The sequence below is a fragment of the Pithys albifrons genome, chromosome 13 (genome assembly GCF_047495875.1).
Source record: "Pithys albifrons albifrons isolate INPA30051 chromosome 13, PitAlb_v1, whole genome shotgun sequence".
Lineage (NCBI taxonomy): Eukaryota > Metazoa > Chordata > Aves > Passeriformes > Thamnophilidae > Pithys > Pithys albifrons.
In genome coordinates this window covers 19,551,795-19,566,924 of record NC_092470.1, presented here as the reverse complement: position 1 = coordinate 19,566,924, position 15,130 = coordinate 19,551,795, and the positions used below count along the sequence as shown (strand labels likewise).

Genomic DNA, 15,130 nt, shown 5'->3' with positions numbered 1-15,130 from the left:
CCCAGAGGGCACTGCACCCAGAGGGCACTGCACGCAGAGGGCACTGCACCCAGAGGGCACTGCACCGTGCCCTGCCTTCCCTGGACCGAGCCTGGAGCCACTCCGGGAGGGTGACAGGGCTGGGGACAGGACTGGTGGCAGGGGCTGCCCCTGCAGTTCCCCTGGCACAGACAGACAGGGAGTGGGACAGGGGCTGTTGAGGGGCTGAGGACAGGGATTGGTGGCAGGGGACAGGGCTGGGGACAGGGCCGGTGGCAGGGGCTGGGGACAGAGGTGGTGGCAGGTGCTGGTGGCAGTGGCTGCCCTTGCAGTTCCCCTGGCACAGACAGACAGGGCTGGGAACAGGCACAGGGCTGGTGGCAGGGGATGGTTAGAGGCTGGGAACAGGGGCTGCCCCCTGCAGTTCCCCTGGCACAGACAGACAGGGCTGGGCACAGGGCTGGAATCAGACACTGCAGTGAAAAGCTCCTCTGAGTTGCAGCCCCACCACAGACCACCAAAGGTTCCAGCATTTTGCCTCTCAGTGCTGCCAGCCCCCCATAACCTGCAGGAGGGGAGGGGTTCCAGCCCCTTGCCAATTAAACCTGGAGACCAAACCTGGCCCACGGGGCTTTGTCCTGCAAACCTGGGCCGAGCTCAGGAGCATCCTGGTACTCTCCTGCATTGCAGAAACCTTGAAAATTGATTTTCTGTTTTGCCTCTGCCTCCAGTGGCACCAGGCCTTGGCCCTGCAAGGGAATTGTGTCCCTGTGCATTGGAGCTACTTCTGAAATCCTTAATTTCACATCCTCAAACAGCCAAACTCTGAGACAGACCCAGGATGGGTGCAGACTTTGCTGGGGGTTGTTGACCATTGCTGGATTATGAACTCCCCTTATGCTTTTTTGCTCCCCTTTGAAAATGCATTTCCCTGATTGAAAGGCCTGATCAAGAATGTACAGGAATAAATACAAGTCTGTGTATTGATCACCAGAAAAGGATTTTGAAGGGAGTTGGTCATTGTTTACAGCAGGAATGTACTCTTAACAGAAACAAGGGATGTAATCTGTTGGAGCAACATTAATCCAGGGAAAACACTTGGTGGAGCAGCCAGAGCTTGTTAACACAGCCAACACCTAGGGCAGCACTGTGTCCTTAAGCTCTGCTAATATTGAACAATAACAATTTTGGTGCAAGAAAATCTTCCCCTCTCTCTGAACAGGAACAAGACATATTATTGACTGCCACAGAAAAGATGGATGTGCTGGCCCTGCAGTGGTTAATATTTGATGCTGATGGATGGCACTGCCCCCTGAGTTATTCATGGAGTTTGGCTCTTGGCCCTCACCCTTGGTCCAGAGGGGAGAACCAACCCAAGCAGGGACTGGGTGCCCCAGCCTGGGCTGCTGGGAGGGTCTGGCAGTGCCAGCAGCACAGCCAGGCATGGCAGGGCTGGCTGGGGCTGCTCACAGCCCTGTCCCATCCATCCTGATCTACAGGGCACTTTGGGGTCACCTGGGAGGTGCCAGGGCTGGAGGGGCTCCCTCAGACCTGGATTTCAACCCTCACTGGGGTACCTGCTGGGCAGCTGTGGGACACCCTGTCCTGGTGGCACTGCCACTCTGGGAGGTGTGTGAGGCACAGCAGGGCAGGAGGTGCTGCCCCACACAGAGCTGGGCACTTCCCAGAGCTGCCCACACAGAGCAGGGCAGGAGGTGCTGCCCCACACAGAGCTGGCAGGAGGTGCTGCCCCACACAGAGCTGGGCATTTCCCAGAGCTGCCCACACAGAGCTGGGCATTTCCCAGAGCTGCCCATGCAGAGCTGGGCATTTCCCAGAGCTGCCCCACACAGAGCAGGGCAGGAGGTGCTGCCCCACACAGAGCTGGGCATTTCCCAGAGCTGCCCACGCAGAGCTGGGCATTTCCCAGAGCTGAGCACTTCCCAGAGCTGCCCCACACAGAGCTGGGCATTTCCCAGAGCTGCCCACACAGAGCAGGGCAGGAGGTGCTGCCCCACACAGAGCTGGGCATTTCCCAGAGCTGCCCACACAGAGCAGGGCAGGAGGTGCTGCCCCACACAGAGCTGGGCATTTCCCAGAGCTGCCCACACAGAGCTGGGCATTTCCCAGAGCTGCCCACACAGAGCAGGGCAGGAGGTGCTGCCCCACACAGAGCTGGGCATTTCCCAGAGCTGCCCACACAGAGCAGGGCAGGAGGTGCTGCCCCACACAGAGCTGGGCATTTCCCAGAGCTGCCCACACAGAACTGGGCATTTCCCAGAGCTGCCCACGCAGAGCTGGGCATTTCCCAGAGCTGGGCACTTCCCAGAGCTGCCCCACACAGAGCTGGGCATTTCCCAGAGCTGCCCTGGCCCCACAGCCTTGAGAAGGGTTTTTCCATCCTTTATGTTAAAATTAGGTGTGACCCCCTAGAATTAGAAGTAATACATTGGATAGATGTCAGGGGTATGTCTTGATCGATTGGGCCTTCTAAGTGAAAATGATGAAGGAAATGAAGCCCTTTTGAATGTTTTTGGTGTCCAAATGGGTCATTCTGGCTTGGAAAACAGAGATGGAAAATATCAAGCTATTTATAGCTCAATGTCTTAATACAACTTTAACATTTTCAGGGGTGTATGTTTGATTGAATGAACCACTCCTCCCTAGCAGGGCTACCACATCCAGGCATTCCACTGTCCTCATTAACCTCCTGATCTTAGTGGGAAAAAAAGAATAATCAACATAAGGGGCACAGCTGTTGATTAATTTGACTAAATAGGATAGAAATATAAAGTACCATATTGCAAGAGTGAAGATTCAATACACCCCATCTGAAATCAGTTTATTAGAATAAGTAACTCATTAACAGCTGGATGGACTTGTACTGCAGCATTATCCACTTGGGCAGGTGGGGAGAGGGAGGGAGAATTTACATATCTCTAACAGGACCTGAATGCATTTCATTTCAGAGGTCATTCTCCCAAATCAAGTTCAAAATGTTAATAACAGGGTGTGCATTTATAATTAATAAAATCTTAGAGCCAGTGCTATAGTTCAAGTGCATTTTCCTCTTATGTAATTAAGAAGTTAAGTGTATTTGGCAGTTGTCACTCAGAGAGCTCTGAAGGTCTCGCTTGCCAAACCTGGGGATGGAAATCTCATTATCCAGGTGGCTTCTCCAGCTGAGGTTTGTGGGCAGCCAGAATGCCCAGCCCCTGCTAGCCCAGAAGGTAAAGCACAGGAAGGGAGTGCCAGCACTCAGAGCTGTGGTGAATAAAGATGGAACAGCCTGATGGTCACCTTGTAGGATCACAGAATCATCTCTGAGGCTGGAAAAGACTCCTAAGGGCCCCAAATCCCTCTGAGCACCCAGCACCACCGCTGTGCTCACCACTGAACCTTCTCCTCACATGCCACATGACATGTTTTTTGAAGACTTGCATGGGTGGTGATGCCACCACTGCCCTGGGGAGCTCCTTCCACCCCTTTCTGTGCAGAAATCTTTCCTAATGTCTGATCTAGACCTCCCCTGGTGCAACACAAGGCCACTTCCTCACCTTCCTGTCCTGTCCCTTGTTACCTGGGAGAAGAGACTGACACCCACCTCGCTGCAGGCTCCTCTCAGGGGGTTGTGTCCCTCTGCTTTGGGACACCCAGAGTGCTGTGTCTGACCACAGAAGGGCAGTGAATCCACTGCAGCTGGAACCATGGGCAGGGAGAACTGATCCCAGCACAAACAGCAGAACATCAGCTGAGGGCTGAGCCCACCTGGTGCCTCCAGCCCTGGCCCAGGGGCTGTTCTAGAGGTGTCTGGGTTTATGTGAGGCGACAGCTGATGGTTGGACTCCATCATCTTGAAGGTGTTCTAGAGGTGTCTGTGTGTACTTGGGGGTACAGCTGATGGTTGGACTCCATCATCTTGAAGGTGTTCTAGAGGTGTCTGTGTGTACTTGGGGGTACAGCTGATGGTTGGACTCCATCATCTTGAAGGTCCCTTCCAACCTTGGTGAGTCTGGTTAGTTAATCTGCTTCCCAAGGGGGTATTTCAGCTCCACTTCACTCTGCTCCACTTCCCTTTTCAGAGGGATTTTCTTTCCCTTCTGGATCACCAGTTCACACCCAGATAAGGTCAGTTGTCATAGAAATCCCTGGCAGGACCAGCAGTGCTCTGTTATATGTGAATGAGTTTGGAGCTCCACTCACACACGGGCTGGGCTCCTAAGTGGCACTAATTGGCTGTCTAATTGTCACAGGCAGGAGAAAGGCAGAGGATTGATTAGGCGTGGAGGCTGCGTGCCCCTGTGCCAGCCTGGCCTCCTGGCGCTGCCTCCATGGGCACACTGGCAGGGTAATGAGGGGCAGCGTGCTCTGCATTGCCTGCTGTCAAGGCAGCATCTTTCCCTGCCAGGCCTTTGCAGGGGAACTTGTTTTACTCCACCAAGGTCAAAGATAGCATCTTGTACAAACCCTGCCTTCACTCAAAAAGCAGGGCCTGCAGGATCTGCTGGTGAGCAGCACATTTTTTAACTGTTTCCTTCACTTCCCCAGCCCCAAAGTTTTCAGTGTGAAATGGGATGAGTCACTCTGGGGTGAGGCAGAACTGCTCCAGAGAGCAGATGGGGGTTTGTGCTGCTCAGGAACCTGTTCCTGTTTCCCTTCCCTGGCTGGGTGTCTGCTGTGGGATGTTCAGGCTGCTGGAGGTGCCCAGGGAAGTGCCAGGGTGTGCATTTATCTCCTGATAAATGGATGCTCCTGTCAAACAGTGAGGCCTCTCACCTGCAAAAATACATCTGAGCAATATGTTTTCCCCTGAGCTGTGGTGCAGGTCACACCATGCAATGTGCCTAAACTGGGAGGAGGTTCTCCTTCTCTGACACAGAACTAAATTATTGAAGAGTGACTCACTGGAGTAGTAAATTTAGGAGCTAATTTGTGATGTGGAAGTAAGGACTCCACACAAGAAAAAGTACCTTGTGTATGCTAATGTGTGCAGGCCCAACCATGGGACTCAGTGAGTTTAGTAAGGTTTAAACCTCAATTAGTGAGGTTAAACCACAATCTCTTTAAACCTTATCGTGCTCACATTTTAATTCCCCTGTTGCATCAGATCAACAGTATTGGTAGAACTGTCTCCCCTTTCAGCCACACAGGCTGAGCAGTGTGTACAGAATATATGGTGAAACGTTCTGTATTTCTGTAAAATGTCAGTATTTACTCTCCTTTCCTCCCTTTCCCCACACCCAAAGCAGAAGTGTGTTCTGCCTGTGCCTGCTCTCTCTGACATGCACATCACTCCTGTTCAACCTTCCTGAGGTCCCAATCTCATGCCAATTAATTGAGAACAAATGCAGGTCCCAGCAGTGCACCAGGAAGCCCTGATGCCCCTGCCCTGTTGTTTCCCCTCTGCCATTCTGAGGATGATGAGCATGTACAAGATCCTTTACGTTTGTAACAGCTCTGCTCTTGGACTGTGTTTCCCCAGAAATGCAGAGCAATCCTTGCACGGGTTCAGACTGTATATTTTGTGATTAGTGTTTCGTAAGTGATGTTTTGCTTAATGATCTAACATCTGTTCTAGGAGGTTTGTTTTTGTAACTTCCCCACCTCCTGCTGAACGACTGCCAGAAACTTGTCCCTTTCCTCCAAGTCAATCAAAGCACTAATTGCATCATAATCATGGGAAGCAGCAGTGACTGCTCAAGTGCTGAAGGCTCAGCAATCACTCCCTGCTCTGTGTGTGCGGGGAGAAACCTCGCGGTGCTGAGATGGGAGTTTCCTGCTGTCCAGATCCTTTGGGCTGATGTGGCTGTGCTTGCCTTGCAGGGAGAGGATTGCACCGAGCCCTGCCTGCCGGGGACCTACGGGGCCAACTGCTCCTCCCTGTGTGACTGCCAGAACGATGGCGCCTGTTCCCCCGTGGATGGGCTATGCTCCTGCAGGGAAGGTGAGCAGAACTCTGAGTTAACTGGATGGGCTGTGCTCCTGCAGGGAGGGTGAGCAGAACTCTGAGTTAACTGGATGGGCTGTGCCCCTGCAGGGAAGGTGAGCAGAACTCTGAGTTAACTGGATGGGCTGTGCTCCTGCAAGGAGGGTGAGCAGAACTCTGAGTTAACTGGATGGGCTGTGCTCCTGCAAGGAGGGTGAGCAGAACTCTGAGTTAACTGGATGGGCTGTGCTCCTGCAAGGAGGGTGAGCAGAACTCTGAGTTAACTGGATGGGCTGTGCTCCTGCAAGGAGGGGCAGCAGAACTCTGAGTTAACTGGATGGGCTGTGCTCCTGCAAGGAGGGTGAGCAGAACTCTGAGTTAACTGGATGGGCTGTGCTCCTGCAAGGAGGGGCAGCAGAACTCTGAGTTAACTGGATGGGCTGTGCTCCTGCAAGGAGGGAGAGCAAACCTGATTGAACTCTCCTGGGCAGCTTGGCACCAGTGCCTCTCCCTGTTAAAGGGGCACAGCTGGGCAGTCACTAACTCCACTCTTCTCTTGTCTGCCCAAGTGTCCAAACTCAGCAAGGGCTTTGCTGGGTGTGTTGTCTCTGCTCTGAGCAGGGGCCAGCCCTGTCTGCTCTGCTGCAGGAGCAGAGAGCTCAGTGTGCTGGCAGAGCCATGGCTCCTCCACAGAGAAATACAGAGCAATCCCCACATTCTTGCAGGGTTTCATACCTGCCTTGTGTTTCCAGGATTCCAAAGCCCCCATTCCCCCTCTGTGCCTGGAGTGGCACACTGGGCATGGCAGCAGGGACAGTTTGTCCATCCCATTGCTCTGGGCTCTGCCTGGCCCTGTGGATCCCCCCCAGATCTGCCTGAGCTGCAGCCCACCTGCCCATCCAACCTTGGCTGGGGCCTTTCCTGCAGCTCTGGGCTCCTGGCTCACCCCAGCTGCCAGCTCTGCCATGTGCAGGTCCCCTCTGTCCCCAGCATGAGGAAACATGAAATATCACCTGCCTCAGAGTCTCTCTGCCAGACTGACATCTTTTCTGCCCACACATGCCCATGACCCCCTGATGTGGCTGGTGATGAGCATCACCCATGGGCCCATCCAGAAGTCCTGCAGTGCCCCACAGTGTCTCCTGTGCTCCTCCAGGTCCCATGAGCTGTGCCTGTCTGACACACAGGCCCTAAACCAGAAGTGAGGCAAATAACAATAAAATCTGGCATTTCAAACATGAATTAATGGATCACTGTAGAACCCCATTTAATGAGGGATTATAAACCATGAGTTACTGCTCAACTCCATTACATACAGCTGCAGTGTAATGAAAGTCATTGTGGGGCTGGTAGTTAAGATTTGAGCCTTAATGGCTTGAAATGATGGCCTTAGTCTTTTTTTAGGTGTAATAGCTGCTTTAGATTAAATAGCATTGTCAAAAAAATAAAACTGGGAGGCAAGAAATAGGCAGCACCAAATGGCAACTTCCTTGCATCCCATGCGTGTGCAGGTGCCCAGGCTGGCAGTGCTGCCCAGCAGGGCCCAGAGAGGCACCAGAGACCTCCATCTGGAGAACACCTCCCTCTGCACCTACAGGTGCTGGGAGATGAAGTTGGGAGGTCAGTCTTTGACCCAAAGGTGGTCTTAATTTACACCAAGAAACTGGTCTTGGGCTCAAACAGCTGCAGCTGCTGCTCTTGCTGTCTCAGCCTCACCATTTTCATGCAAACACCCAAATGCTGTTTCTCTCCCCTGTTTCCTTAGGGTGGCAAGGAGTGGATTGCTCTATTCCATGTTCAAGTGGAAGTTGGGGGCTGAACTGTAACCAGACGTGTTCCTGCAGCAATGGAGCTGCCTGCAGGCCAGCTGATGGCTCCTGCCTCTGCTCCCCGGGCTGGCAGGGGGAGCTCTGTGACCAACCCTGCCCTGTGAGTACCACGGGGAGTTCTGTGACCTCCCCTGCCCTGTGAGTGCCATGGGGGAGTTCTGTGACCTCCCCTGTCCCCTGAGTACCACTGGGGACTTCTGTGTCCTGCCCTGTGAGTATCACTGGGGTGGTTCTGTGCCCAGCCCAGCCCTGTGAGTACCATGGAGAGTTCTGTGCCCAGCCCTGCCCCTTGAGTACCATGGGGGGTTCTGTGCCCAGCCCTGCCCCCTGAGTACCATGGGGAGCTCTGTGACCAGTCCTGTGAGCACCATGGGGAGTTCTGTGACCTCCCCTGCCCTGTGAGTGCCATGGGGAGTTCTGTGACCAGCCCTGTGAGTACCACTGGGGAGCTCTGTGCAGCTGGGGTTGTTCTGTGCCCAACCCTGCCCTGTGAGTACCACTGGGGTTGTTCTGTGCCCCCTGAGCACAGCTGGGGCTGTTCTGTGCCCAACCCTGCCCTGTGAGTACCACTGGGATTATTCTGTGCCCAGCCCTATGAGTACCATGGGGAGTTCTGTGCCCAGCCCTGCCCTGTGAGTACCACTGGGGTTATTCTGTGCCCAGCCCTGCCCTGTGAGTACCACTGAGCTGCTCTTGCACTCCCTTTAACCACAGCCCACATGGCTGTGCTGAACACAGTGCAGGGCAGCATCTTATTTTGTCTGGGGATGCCTGAAGGAAACCATGTGTAAATAACAGATTGGGGTTCTAGCAGTTGAGTAGATGTATTACACTTTGCACTGTATTTTATCAGAGCTGTTGCCCTGTTATCTGCATTTTCTTGAGCATCATTTTTTTTAAAGTGATTCTTCATTTGGTTCCATATAGAAACATTAGGCACTGAGTTTCCATCTTCTCTGTATGTTAATTTAAAAAATGCGACTCAGCATTAAGAGGGACATGATAGATGATTTTGCACATTTCAGAACAAAAAACTGATTACTGAGTGCCTTTTTTATTTATATTTTTGAAGGATGGAACTTATGGTCTCAATTGCAGCGAGCACTGTGACTGTAACCACGCCGATGGCTGTGACCCTGTCACTGGCTACTGCTGCTGCCTGGCAGGCTGGACAGGTAAAACTGGGAATGACCTTGGGAAGCCTTGGGGGATTGGTTGGCTTGGGGGTTTCTTGGGTTGTTTTGCTTTGCTGTTGCATTGGTTGTAGCACTGGACTTGGGACTGCAAACTTTTAAATAATAGATTGAGACAAGATCAGCTGAACTTGCCCATGTTTGAATCACTGGTGATGGTGACAATAATTGGCATTCATTAAATTTGTATTCAGATGAGTCAAAGATGGCTCCAAACCTGGAGCCAGATGTTTGCCTTCTGGAAAAGCATCCTCAGGGGGAATGCAGATCAGCTGGAAATCCTGCAGAGTTTTCTCCTTGAGCAGCCCTTTGCGTGGAGTGCAGGGTGGGGTGGTGAGTGCTGGGCTGTCCCCCTGGGGTGCAGGGAGGGCTCCCCTCAGTGCTGAGGGTCAGGTCAGTGCAGCTGCTCCATCACACACACCTCAGGTCTGCACTGTTCCCCTCTGCTGGTGCCACACAGGGGCAGCCCCAGAGGGCTCTGCAGAGCTCTGGGGATGGCACAGCAGCACAGGGGGGTGTGCAGTGGGCTCAGAGAGTCCAGGCTGGAGATCTCAGCACAGCAAGACCTGCACTTGACTCCACACTGATGGTCTCTTTGCCACTTTTGCCAGACACAGCAGCAGTGGGGACAAGTTCCTGACCCAACCAGTGCTGCACGTTGAGCTGCCTGAAGTGCTGGTTGGTGTTCCCTCTGCTCCCTGTTGGGGCCTGGGGGAGATAAAGTTCCCTTCCTGCCCACAGCTGCAGGACCACCAGTGGCACTGACAGTCAACATGCATCTATATTAACAGCAAGTCATTTGGAAAATGTAATTGTTTCCCTAACAAGTGTAAGTTGAAGGAATGTGTGGAGCAGGGCAAGGCAGGCTGAGCAGGCAGCCCCTGGGATCCTGCCACCCTTCCCTTTGCTCTGTGCCTCAAAGCAATCATGCCTTCTGTGCTTGTGGAGAGGACACACTCAGCTCCCAGCAGCAGGAAGCAAGAGCAGTGAAATTATGCCTAGAACATACAATGGAAAGAAGCTTTGAAGAATTAAATAAAATGTAAAAGTGGAAGTTCTACACGTTGCTGACACAAAGCTACTTTTCAAAGGCACTGGGCATGTATCCCTGGAAAGGGCATTTCTCCCCAAGAAAGTCCATTTGCTAAGCCCACTGGTGTTCCCTGCTCCTTGCCCTTGCCTTCCTCACTGCCTGGCCTGCATTCCTCTCTCTGCCATCAGTATATCCTTCCATCAGGGTCTAAACCTCTGCTGTGCATTATTGCTGATCAGCAGAGGAGCAGCTGGTGGGCTTTGCTGTAGTCATTGGGAGCTTCTGCAAGGGAGAAGATGGTTTTTAAAGGTACAGTAAATTGAAAAAAGATCTTTATACAGACTTACTCTAAAAGTTTATTGCACATCCTTCTGGATGGAGCATTCCAGAGGAAACTGCAGGGAATGAACTTTGGGGGCTGTGAAACCTGAAGATGGGGCTTGTTCTCAAAGGCATTTGCAACAAGTGCTTTGTGCTCAGTGCCATGCACAGCTGCAAATGAACTTCAGATGCTGATTCTAATTACTCTGAGTGAAGGTAGAAGTAATTTCTGATGTCCTTCTTCTTTTAATTTCCATATTGGTCAAGATAAATGTGTATTACCTTGCAGGGGATTAGCTGCAACCTAAGCACTTTATCCTTCAATGTGCCCCTGCAGTTCTGGAACTCCTTCTTCAGGATCACATTTCAGGGAGGAAAATCTGTTCCTATTCAAGGCCAGGGTGGAGCTGAGATGTTGACAGGGCCATGTAAGGTGGAAATGTTGATAGACAGAGCCAGCATGTGTTTTGTCAATTCTGCTTCCAGTGCCTTTTCCACTTGGCTTAGCACCAGACATAAGGATAAATTCTGCTCATACTAGTTTGAAAGTATGTAATTTAAGAAACTCTTCAGCTAGATAATTATATTTTCATATTCAGGAGTATGGCATCAGTGAAAGATTAATCTTATCTGTAGTTGTGAACTGGGCCATGATGTGTATTGCAGTGCATTTCATAAATATGAGGTGATAAATAATTCAGGCTGAAATTTTTGCTTTCTGGGTTTGGTACTAATTAGGCATGGCCTGAAAAAGATCAGAAAAGTTCAGGATCGTGGGACATCTGAAGGTTTTGCTGCCCACCCACACCAAACAGAGAACTCACGTGGCTTTCTGATCCTGATAGCCACAAAGCCCATCTGCAGCAGCTCCTTCTGTGTGCTCAGCCCAGCCCTGGCACTGCCTCTTGATGTTGGTGTTTCATGTCAAGATCAAGGGCAAGATGGAACCCATTTGCTTTAAAGTGGTTTCGAGATGTTCCTCATAAAAACCTGCAGGGACCGATGGGTGGGGAGGGCATGGAGGAGGACTGGGAAGGGCAAGAAAAGACATGTCAGGAGTGGCACAGGATGGCAGTGCATGGCAGGCTGCCACCTTTTATTGTGTTAGGACTGTCACAGGGGACAGTGACCTTCTGTGGGTACCAGCTGGGGAAGGGAATTTTCAGGAGCTGAGTGTCCCTGGCAGATGGGAAGATGATGAGGAGATTCCCACATACCAAGCAGGAGATCACAGAGCTGTGCAAAGCAGCTGGATGGATAAATCAGCACAGGGCAACAGGCTGCTCTGAGAGGTGCCTGTCCCCTCCCCTGGAGTCCCAGGGGAAATTGTGCAGCCAGAGGCAGGAGCTGGAGCAGACCAGAGGTGATGAACCCTGTGCCCTGCTGGAAACCACCCAGCCAGGCACACGGGCACGTGGCTCCACCAGTGCCTCTGCAGGCAGATGGAGATGGAGGCAGGTCCTGGAAGTGCAGGCAGGTCCTGGAGGAGCAGGCAGGTCCTGGACGAGCACACAAGTCCTGGAAGTGCAGGCAGGTCCTGGAGGAGCAGGCAGGTCCTGGAGGAGCACACAAGTCCTGGAAGTGCAGGCAGGTCCTGGAGGAGCAGGCAGGTCCTGGACAAGCACACAAGTCCTGGAGGAGCAGGCAGGCCCTGGAGGAGCAGGCAGGTCCTGGAGGTGCAGGCAGCAGTCTCATCTTTGTGAGGTGCAGCCTCCTCTCCTGGGTGCTCAGTGACAATGGTAAGGTCATAAATATCAGTTTGACTCCTCTTCCTTAATAAATAACCTGTAACTGGACAGAAAGGCCCCACTGCCCTGGTGGCCTTGTTGGGTGAGCCAGGCCTGAGTCTGTGCCTCAGGTTAATTGTGGTGAGTGATGTGTGCTCTGTAACCCCTGGGCTGTTCTGGGGGATTAAATGGGGAGTGATCTGCGGGGGGATGTATTCTCTGCCTCTCAATGGTAAGGTCAATTAAAGTCCTGTTTATCTGAATTCCTTTAATCTGAAATGCTGCCTTATCTGCAGCTTGTTCTGCCTCTGTCTTTGTCTGGTGCTCTGGCTCTGTAGCTGCTGTCTGGGATATCCACTGAGCTGGGTACTCAGAGGCTTCTCTCAGGAGCCAAAGTTTATTCAGTTTATTTTAACATCCCAAAGATGTGTGGGGGAAAAGGGAATGGTACTGGAGCTGTGAGATGCAAAACATCAAAGGGTGCATCCCATAGTTTATTATAACTCCCTGAAGGGAAGTTCTGGCCAGGTGGGGGTTGGTCTCTTCTCCCAGGCACTCAGCAATAGGACAAGGGGGCACAATGGGCTCAAGCTCTGCCAGGGGAAATTGAAGGTGGAGAGCAGAAAAAAATTCTTTGCAGAGAGAGTGCTCAGGGATTGGAATGGGCTGCCCAGAGAGGGGGTGGATTCCCCATCCCTGGAGGTTTTTAACCTGAGCTTGGCCGTGGCACTGAGTGCCATGATCTGGTAAAGGGACTGGAGTTGGACCAAGGGTTGGACTTGCTGATCTCGGAGGTCTTTTCCAACCCAATCCATTCTGTGATTTTATGGATGTGGCACTGAGTGAGAATCCACCATGTCTTGATCCAACCCCACTGTGATCACCAGCCCAGGGCACTCCGTGCCCTGGGCTGGTGATCACAGTGGGGTTGGATCAAGGGTTGGACTTGCTGATCTCGGAGGTCTTTTCCAACCCAATCCATTCTATGATTCCATGATAAAAGGAGCCCTCATGGATTTTCCTTAGTTAATCAGGATGGCAAACACAGGTATGGCAATGATGTGAGCTGAGGAGCAAACAGCTTGTTGCCCTGGTGCCTTTGCCCACTTGTGCCTCAGAGGAGCAGCCTCCCTTGGGCACACCCAGGGACTCAAACACACATTGCCCTGCCCTGCACAGCCTCAGGAACCTCCATGCTCTGCCACCACCATCACCCTCCTTGTCCCTGGCCATGGGCAGATGTGCAGCCCAGCAGCTGTGGGGTGAATTCCAGCTGTGGAGGGGGCAGGGGGTCCATGGGCACAGGGGGGCAGTGGGCACAGGGCAGTGAGCATTGCAGGCTGCCAGGGACACCTGCACTGCCACTCAAACACAGCAACATGTCCCTTCCCTCCCGTGGACACATTAATTCAGGCAAAACCATGTCTGGGACTCCAGGGAAGGGCTTTTTGAATTTTAAAGGAGCAGTGGCCACTTTGACAAAGAGCTCTGAGGTTTTTTCAACTTCACTTTCTCTGAGTTCTTTGCAAGAAGGGGAAAAACCTTTGAAGAAAAACAAAAAAACAAACCCCTTCCATAAAATGCATTTTGTTTGTATTAATGTGACTTCTCTTCCACTGCAGCTGTGTCCAGTTTATAATCTTAGGGCCAGACCCTGCCCCCAGCTGGGCTGGGCTGAAACCCAAATAATTCTCTTGTCATTAGCAGCAGATCAACCCCAGAGCATGTTGGTGTAACTGGGAGCTGACTTTCCATGCATATTCAAAGCCAGAAAAAAATCTAGAACTTGTGCCATGCACCTACAGGGTTTTTTTAGCTGAAGATCCACAGGATTTTAGAATTCACAGTGTCGTGGGTTGACTTTTTTTTTTCCACATCAGACTGTTTTATACCATTGGTTTGTAACACAGAGCCTAAAATATCAGAATGGAGCAATAGTAAGTTCCTATTAAACATGCATTTTCTAGATGTCTAATCCCATTATCTACACCATGTTTTGCATTTATCACTTTTGGCAGTCTTATCCAGGATTTTTAAATTAATAATTTATTTCTGTGATTATTCTGTATCCTTACATTAGCTTTAAACAGACAGGAAAACCAGAAATTTCTGGAGTCAGCCTCTAATGGTGCATTTCAGCCTCTCCTCTGGCCTCTGCCCTTCCAGTGTGGGAATCTTTGCCATATAAAAAGCTGTGCTTATTCTCTGCATTCCACAAGTGCCCTTTAGTCTATGAATGTAAGATAAGCTTATTAGAAATTAGCTTTAATTTTTCATTGACTTAATTTCAAGTGAGTTGATAAGATTTTAATGTCAGGCTGTGCTTAAAAATTCCCTCTTTGACAGGGACCTTTAAGGATGGTTCCTGCTGATATAGGGCTAATTTTCAAAAATATGAATTATGAAGTTGTATCAAAGACTTCATTGATGTCCTGACATTAATTATGTCTGTGCCTTCCTTGGCAGATATCTGGGGGGCTCCTGATTCTCATCCCAGTGAGGTTTGGTTGGGTTTGCCCTGTGCCAGATTTTGATTTTATTTCACCTTTTGTGAAATCCGTTGGATTTTTGCCACTCCTTCAGTGGGAGTTGGATCAGACCCTCAGACTATAATTAGCATCTGCAGTGAGGCTACTGCTAAACTTCAGCATGTATGCAAATCATTGCAGCATTAGTCTCCCAAACACAGGAGATGCACAAGTTCACTTATCTTGGTGTTTATTTTTAGGTTTATTTTCGCTTATTAAGGGACAGCTTTTAAATCTATGAGAAAAGATGTCACTTGGATGGCACCGTGGGTGATGCTGATTTAATGGGCTCTGAAAGCAAGAATCTCCTTTCTGGGGTGCCCAGCCCTCCCCCTTTCACAGGGAGCCAGGCTGTGGATCAGCTGGGCTGTGTGTACCAGTCACCTCTAAATAAATGTGGGCGAGGAATGGTGAGAGATTCTTTGTGCAGGTTCCAGCAGAGCCAGCCCTGGGTGCTTTGGGGGTGTGTGAAGGGGAAAGAGCTCTCAGAGAGCAGCCTGCAAGCTGAAATGGGGGGATATATAAATATATATACTGGAGAGAGACTGTTTACAAGAGCATGGAGTGACAGGACAGGGGGTTAGATGGCATGTT

At 51.2% G+C, this 15,130-nt stretch overlaps 1 protein-coding gene across 13 annotated transcripts in view; it reads left to right on the top strand.

Moving 5' to 3' along the window:
- The window catches only part of MEGF11 (multiple EGF like domains 11), a 274,889-nt gene that overhangs the window by 213,599 nt on the left and 46,160 nt on the right, over positions 1-15,130 (top strand). For all 13 annotated transcript variants that reach the window (XM_071568006.1, XM_071568011.1, XM_071568015.1 and 10 more), the window contains 3 exons: positions 5,803-5,923; positions 7,671-7,834; positions 8,807-8,909. In XM_071568006.1, coding sequence (XP_071424107.1) covers positions 5,803-5,923; positions 7,671-7,834; positions 8,807-8,909 — 388 coding nt within the window. The remainder of the gene's footprint in view (positions 1-5,802; positions 5,924-7,670; positions 7,835-8,806; positions 8,910-15,130) is intronic.